The sequence below is a fragment of the Lupinus angustifolius genome, chromosome LG18 (genome assembly GCF_001865875.1).
Source record: "Lupinus angustifolius cultivar Tanjil chromosome LG18, LupAngTanjil_v1.0, whole genome shotgun sequence".
Lineage (NCBI taxonomy): Eukaryota > Viridiplantae > Streptophyta > Magnoliopsida > Fabales > Fabaceae > Lupinus > Lupinus angustifolius.
Genome location: NC_032026.1, coordinates 808,510 through 816,792, shown reverse-complemented (window position 1 = coordinate 816,792; position 8,283 = coordinate 808,510). Strand labels below are relative to the sequence as shown.

At 28.8% G+C, this 8,283-nt stretch overlaps 1 protein-coding gene across 1 annotated transcript; it reads left to right on the top strand.

Moving 5' to 3' along the window:
* LOC109332345 (thaumatin-like protein 1b) lies at positions 5,313-7,416 on the top strand. The gene is made up of 3 exons (XM_019567298.1): positions 5,313-5,551; positions 6,116-6,788; positions 7,191-7,416. Exons 1-3 carry the CDS (start codon positions 5,467-5,469, stop codon positions 7,363-7,365), a joined length of 933 nt encoding a protein of 310 aa, XP_019422843.1. The 5' UTR covers positions 5,313-5,466; the 3' UTR covers positions 7,366-7,416.

Below are 8,283 nucleotides of genomic sequence, written 5' to 3'. Positions count from 1 at the left end.
GATGCATCTTAACTATCAAATACAATTGATTACAAAGGGTGAGTTTGGCATAATGGTATGGTTACTTGTCTCATGACCTGGAGATCATTCATTCAAATACCGGAAATAGCCTCTTTACTTACGATTATAAAATTAAGTACATCTACTCTAGGTTGGAGTCTGATGTAGTGGACCACCCTTTAAATAGAATTGGTTACCGAATGCATTTGGTCAAACTTTACTTCTCATTTGAAGTTGATATTTTATCTTTTGCTGACTTTTAGTACTAGAAGGTCCAATTTTGCTTTCAAGAGTAGTTGAAAGATTCCTAGTCATTTGAGGGAATTGATAGGAATTGTCAAGTCAGTTTTGGTATGTGATCATTGTTAGAATTTTCAACTGCATGAGTTTCATGCACTATCACTATATTATTTATCGTTCATATATTTAATGGTTATTGACTCTTCAAAAAAGGTGAATACTCAATTTTGTTTGGCATATATTGATGAAAACTAAAAAATACAAAAGAAATGATAAAAAGGTTTAAAAGAGCATCCTAGTTATTTTCAAAACAAAAAAAATTATAAAAAGCTTTTTGTCATGTTATCTTTTTTACCATAAATTGCATTCTTGCTCATTATAGGTGTAATATTGTAGAAAAATTGAAGGGGATCTGATTCATTTTAAAAAAGGTTGTAACTTCCGAAGCTTAGAACATATTTACCATAATATGCAATACTAAGGCCCAATCAAATTCTATTTTCAGTTTCACATTTTCAATGTTAAATAGTATATAATGCTCCAATAAATATGGAGAGTTTGGAATGAATGGGTTTTAAATTTTCAAAAGCTTCTCTAAAAAAAAAAAACATTGGGCTCGAGCCCACATACCTGTAGAAGTTCCTGGCTCGAACAAGATTGTCTTCAGTACGAGTATACCTATAGAAAACCAACAAAATCTTCTTTTAAAAAAAACGTTTCTTCGTCTTTAAATCTCTTCAATATGGATGAAGGAGGGCTGTGGTAAAAAATATCACATCTTGGAGTGGAATGCCTTAGAAGAGAAAAAACGTGTTCACCTAAATTTTCTACTACCCTACAAACCATTATCCAAACTATGTTCCGAACTAATTATATTAAAATAAAAACATAAAATTTAATGAATATTTAATTTTTTTAATTTATATGACATATTTTCATTAGTCCGAGACATAGTTTGAAACATAACTTTAAACAAAAAATCCTTTTTCAAACATGAATACCCCACTCAAAAAAATTACAAAGAATAGTAAACATACATTCACAAAAGATCCTATCACCACTCAAAGTGATCACTCACTGAGAGAGTTAGCCCCACGTACCTGTAGATGTTTTTGGCTCGGACAAGATTGCCTTCAGTGCGAGGATACCTGTGGGAAACCAAAAAAAATGATCACTCACTTGTGGATTCTCCAATCAGTCTCTAGCCCACACCAATTGGGCTTTTGTTTCAATGAACCATGACACATATATTGCATGGCTACAAAACTAAATTGTAATTATTTTTTATATTACCATATCCTTCACCTTTTCTGGATATAAAGAACTTGTGTGTGGATGGATCAGTTTTCTTGTGTCACTTTCTTCCCTAAACATATTGGCTAGAAGATACTTTATTATTTTCTGATTCAATTTATTTATTTATGTTTATATATCATAATTAATAAAACATTTTAATTTTAATTTTACCAAAGCAGTTAAATCTAAAAAAATTTATCAAAGTAAATATTATTTTATAATAATTCTCTTTTATTAAAATAGTTACAAAAATCTTAAATATTTTTGGGATTTGATAATATCGTCGCGACTCGTGTCACTTCTTCCTTCATGTTCAAAGCGGGAATGCGCTGAATGATCAGTGTCAAACATTTGCTATTAATTATACTTATATTTTTAGAATTGTTTTAATTGAATTACAAAGATTAGGGAAATATCACTTTATATACATCAACAACTAAAATAAAAAACATAAACTATTAACCACATAATCAATTAATTCTGTTGTTTAATCGATTATCACATATAAAGTTCATCTTAACAAATTAAATTAACCAATTAATCAATTAACTACATTGTTAACCAATTAACTCTTGCATGGTTAATCAATTAACTACAGGGTTAATTGATTAACTTTTACAGAATCTCACCTAAGATTAACTTAATGTATTTGAATAATGATATATTTTTGTATGAAATTATTATAAAATTATTTATTTATAAGAAAGTGGCAAATATGTTTATAAAACAATAAAAATAAAATATTCATTATATAACACATGTCACTTCAAGTATAAGTATGACTTTTTATTTTATTTTATTTTTTTAATCTCTATCCGGAAGTGAAATGAATGGTTTTGCAAGAAATGACAATTTTGTTGGTAGATGAATTTATATGCTAATTTTTTTAGGAGAGTTTATCATTTTTCAAAGCATTTAACTTGCATAGATTTTAAATCTCGTTTGTGATCGCTATGAAATTAAGATTGTATGAGTTATTTATCCAAAATTGACTGTAAAGTCAAGATTTTGGAAATCTCTAAAACCAAAACCAGAGTTTAAAACCTTGTATATTATATAAACTATATTATTTGGAAAATACTCTATATTATTATATAAACTATATTATTCAATACATTATATATAAATGTGTTTTTCTTTCCTTTCACTTTTTTTCCATTTTCAATCGTACCAAACAATAAAATTATCATATCATTTTCTACTACTTTTCTTTCCTTCAATTCTCTTTCTTTCAATTCTCTTTCCTTCCATTTTATTTCCTTCTACTTTCATTCCAAAACCAAAGACATGCATGGTTGTTTGGGGTCTAAATTCTAAAGTGATTGATATTGGATTTGACTAAACAGACAGTAAAAAAAATATCTTGTGAATACTTACACAAAAAATGAGAATCAGATATGAAAGCTTCTTAAAAGAAGAAACAAGATCTAGAATTTTTTAGGTAAAGGTAACATAAAATATTATCAATGCTACTTTTTTTTTCATATCCTTCAATTTCCCTTTTTCAGCTTTTCAGTTCCCTTCTCTTTAATATTATCACACCGAAATCCTCTCATTCTTTTAAACCAATTCAATCACTATCATTAGCTCAACAATACCAAATATAAACAAACATTTTCAAAACATCTTTATTTTTTCATATCTAAAAAACCCATTTTGCTGATCAGATGCTGATGAAGATCTTTATTAAAGAATAAAGGGTGCATGAAAAACCATAATAAAAGGGATATGATGATAGAAAAAAGTTCAAAAAAGAAGAAAGAAAATCTTATCCACACATGAAAACTTTACACGGCATGTAAACCAATGAATGAGGGACAAATGATGTCAATACAATGGTGAGAAATCAACTATTTCATATATAGGACGACACAAAAAGGAATGAAAGTCTTCTTATACTAAATTCCTTGATAAGCTTATCATATTTATCCCATTATTACTTCACATTTGGTTTGAAAATCTTTGGCGCCTTTTAATGTTGAGTGCATGATCGGAGAATTATCCTAGATAGGATTCTATGTAAGTAATACTTTACTAAGAAGGATGTTATTATTACTGACAACAATCTAATGTGTGTTTAGTGTCAGGTCTATCCAGAATGGTGGATCGTCTTTTTTCTCTTATAACTTCTCTTATCGAATTTTACAACTTCTATATAGATGGTTGAGGCTCGTTGTGGTGTTATTTTCAATTTGAAAGACTCATCTATTGCAATATTTTCTAACGGTTAATGGTAGGTTATTAAAAGAAGTTTGTTCGTGCTTTAAATTACTCATATTTGGTCTCTTTAGAACTCTAGAAATGATATCATCTTTAATAACAAAAAAAATATGTATGGAAGAGCTAGTGGATGAGATAAAGTTAAAGTCTTAAATATGAATCAAAGGAAAATATAAATATAAAGTCATGTCTTAATTTAAATGGAGTTCTAATCCAATTTTGTATTTTGAATGTTATTATTAAGTTGTATTCCTTATTGTTTGGATTTGGTTGTCTTCCTATTGTTTCATTTATGGGACTTTCACTAGCCATAACCTTTTCTTTATTCAATAAAAGTTTATTTTTAATAAAATATATATATATATATCTTAATTTCTAGCCACTAACAAAGGAAACATAAGAGCATAAATTCAGGTTGAAAATTGACCCTACTCTTGCTATGTTAGACCATCTCATCCATGATCACATCATTTGTTTTTAGTATCCCTCATATATATTCTATAATTATTTATATTTCATAATAAAGTTACAATTTCTTTTAAATATGTTATCTAACTTTAACGTTTATTATACATGGATCTCACAACCCACCAAAAAAACATTATTCTTCTTCTTTTTTCTTATCTATGATTTAAAAAAATTAGACGAAACATATTTTTTATCTCAAAAAATATATGACTTCATATATCATTTAGTCTGATTGATAAAAAACATTTAATTATTATACTTTTAACTTATTTCAACCAACCACATGAAATATAAAAAAAACATTTAATTATTATACACTATCACTAACTATCATAGGTTACTCGTGTCCTAATCGTTATCCCCACGCATTTTTCAATTTAACTATGTTAGTGTTTTGGCGTTTTGCACACATCACCCCAGTGACTTCCACGTGTTTTAGACCACTTTTGAATAGATTATTACAACTAAGATTTGGTGTTAGTGACATCAAAAAGGTCGAAATTTCTGATTTAAATTAGAAAATTATGTGAATAGAAACCCTCCAATTTAGAGTATTAAATCATGTAAAATATATCATACAAAAGTATAAATTATATGTATGCTCTACTGAAACCATATTGGATATCAACTAATTAAATTAAGAAACCACATTGCAAAAAAATGAAAACAATAATAAATCATGAATAAAAAAATAAGTTTCTATGATTTCATAATTATGTTAGTTAAGGTCATCATTTCATGTTTTTTCATTACCAAACTAGTTTTAGTTTCTTCAATGCAACTTAGTTTTTAGCAAAACTATAATATATAGATACATTAATTGATTATATTAACATTTTACTATCGAAATCATGAAATTCTTATTATTTTTATACTATTCGCACAATTTTATAACTAAATAAAAATGCAATTCAATATGACATAGCTAAAAACTAAAATAATAGTTGACACTAAACATAGGCCAAACCCATATGAGTGGTTTTATTAGTCTCACTCACTCATTCACAATCACAATGAACAAGTGCTAGTGGAGCTTTTTACTTTTTAGCTTATAAATAGCATGCATGAAGTAGCATTTAAATTCCCCCCACAATAACTCTCTCTAAATCCTACTCCTTCTATTGTTCTCTTCACACTATTTCTTCTAAGAAATAGTGAACATAATTTTATTAGTATTTTCTTCTATTCATTCAACTTCACAACTCAAGACCAAAAATATCATACTTTTTCCATTTCAAGCAAATGAGGAAACCAATTATGTCTTGCTTCTCATATCACAAACATTCTTCTAAACCACTCATTTACCTATTTATCCTCTCTTTCTTAGGTATATATATATATATATATTCATACAAATCTCACTTCTTTATTCATTTTCAAAAGACTACTCTTTTGTGCCATTTGCATACTATCATAATTAAAGGGCAACCATAATTATGTTATACCCTAAGTGTGTGTTTATTTTAACCAAATCATAATATAATACATTAATGTTTTAAATTGTAATTGTTATTTCTTTTTTGTTTGCCACAATTGTCAAGAATTGTGAGAAAATGCAAACATTTGTGCATTGCTAACACCCAACAACAATAATATTATGGTTACAATTAACCACAATTTAGTTATGTTCTACCATTACATTATAATTATTATTATATGTATTTAGTATTCCCCTTTTTTATGTTTTTTTGTATAATTAGGGCATTATTAATTGCCTAGTTTTTGGCAAATACGACATCATTAAAGAAAAAAAGAATAAAAATGATATACTCTCCTACTAATCTTATATAAAAAAAAGTGATATATATTCTGATGTAATGTTTTATTTATTAATGATTGCTTTACAAGTAATTTCTTATAAATACAGAATCTGATACTTTTGTGCATGCAGAGGTTTCAGTATCTGGTACAACATTCACATTCATGAACAAGTGCGATCACACAGTATGGCCGGGAATTCTCGGAAAACCAGACCTCGGAACCACCGGCTTCGAACTCAAAAGAGGAACCACTAACTCATTCGACGCACCCACCGCTTGGTCAGGGCGGTTCTGGGCCAGAACCGGCTGCAATTTCGACGATTCCGGCCACGGAACATGCAAAACCGGCGACTGCAACTCCGGCGAAGTTAACTGTAACGGCAACGGCGCAGCACCACCGGCCACCCTCGCCGAGTTCACACTTGGTTCTGGCTCTCAACAAGACTACTACGATGTGAGTCTCGTTGATGGGTACAACGTTCCTATGTTGGTGGAAGCGAGTGGCGGTTCCGGAGCGTGTGCCACCACGGGTTGCGGTGCTGATATGAACCGGCGGTGTCCTTCAGAATTGAGGGTGGACGGCGGTGACGCGTGTCAGAGTGCTTGTGGTGCGTTTGGGAAAGATGAGTATTGCTGCGGCGGCGCGTTTAATTCACCTTCCGTTTGTAAACCTTCGGTCTATTCAGAGATTTTCAAGTCGGCGTGTCCCAAATCTTATAGCTATGCATTTGATGATGCTTCAAGTACTTTTACTTGTGCTGAAGCTGATTATACAATTACATTTTGCCCTTCTTCTTTTCCTAGGTAAATATTTTCACTTCATTACTATTTAAGGGTATTATTGTCATTATAAGTAGTTTTTAATTATCTTTTAAACCTTTTAATAATAGGTATATAAGTTGGTAAACTATAATAATATTTGACAAACTGGCGTTGGTATAAGTGGTACATGTTTGATTCTCCTTAAGCAATGTCTCATCTGCTTGATTCTCAAAGTTATTTGTCTCCAGTACGATGATATATGTAGGAAACAAAAAAAACTAAATAATTGAGCAACTAAAGTCATTTATGACCCATTATAGTTATGAAAAAATGAGCTACTAAAACATTAATTGATGCCAAGTAAATTAGAATTTGTATTTTGTGTTCATATTGTGTGTTCATAAATATTAATATATGGAATGATTATTATTATTAATGTTGCAGTTTGAAGTCATTGATAGAATCAGGTCCAGGATCATCAATGGAAGAAGCTGCAGTAACAACTAGTTCATGGATAGCAAATTTGGCTACAGGAGAATCCATCATAACCAAACCCTTTTCACTTTCCATCTATGCATTATTTTTTGTGGCTCTCACTTTCATATTCTTTCCAATTTAGTCTTTATTGAATTTGCATCATTCCTTATCTTCTTCCTTTTGGATGCACAAAAGTAGGATCACTCACATCAATCTAATGTAAAAATATATTATCATTATTGAATTCTATGTAAATTTTAATCATAATTATATCTTCTATTTATTAGACACATTACCATATGGGCATTAGTCAATGTTTTCTTCTTCATATATCTTACATATATCTTCTGCTTTTTTTATTTTGTTTATATAACAATATACCTTTTATGGTTTGTGTAACAAATGTCCCAAGTATACTTATAAAAAAAATCAAATATAGTGGACTCTAAATTCTTGGTTTAAATGTTTTGGACTACTTCTTTTATTATTATTTTGGACATCTTGGAATAATTAAGGAATAACATTTACACTCGTAGTCATAAGTGTTACTTGAACATTAACACTTTTTAAACAATAAATAATCTTCTAAATATATGATACTCATAATTATAATTATAGATAGTTCAAAATTTTACAAAAAAAAGTAAAAGGGAAATAGAAAATTAGAAATACTCACACGTCTTCTTTATATTTGAGGTTATGCGCATAATTTTAGAAGTTATTAAAAAATTAATACAAATTGACTAAACTAACTTTATTTAATATTGGAAAGTAAATTAAAGGAAATAGAGAAATAGATGGTGAAAGAAGTAAAAATAAGGATATATTTAGAAATTAAATTATAAATATATATTAAGTTTTTAAAATATCTATTATTTTGAAATAACATGAAAAAATTAAAAACATCTGAAAGTGGAAAGTAAAGATCAATTGCTAGGATTTTGAACCGTAAAAAAAGAATTTGTCATAAATGGTTTGGTCTGCACATCTAATCTGATTACTATATGTTAAAGCTAAATAGAGAAACTATTTTTATAGGTGTGAATTTTAGTAAAATTAT

Bases quoted from the DNA above. Each gene is read 5' to 3' on its own strand.
- LOC109332345 (XM_019567298.1), top strand. From the start codon at position 5,467: ATGAGGAAACCAATTATGTCTTGCTTCTCATATCACAAACATTCTTCT. The intron at 5,552-6,115 runs GTATATATATAT...TTGTGCATGCAG, and splicing joins ATTTATCCTCTCTTTCTTAG to AGGTTTCAGTATCTGGTACA. The intron at 6,789-7,190 runs GTAAATATTTTC...TTAATGTTGCAG, and splicing joins TGCCCTTCTTCTTTTCCTAG to TTTGAAGTCATTGATAGAAT.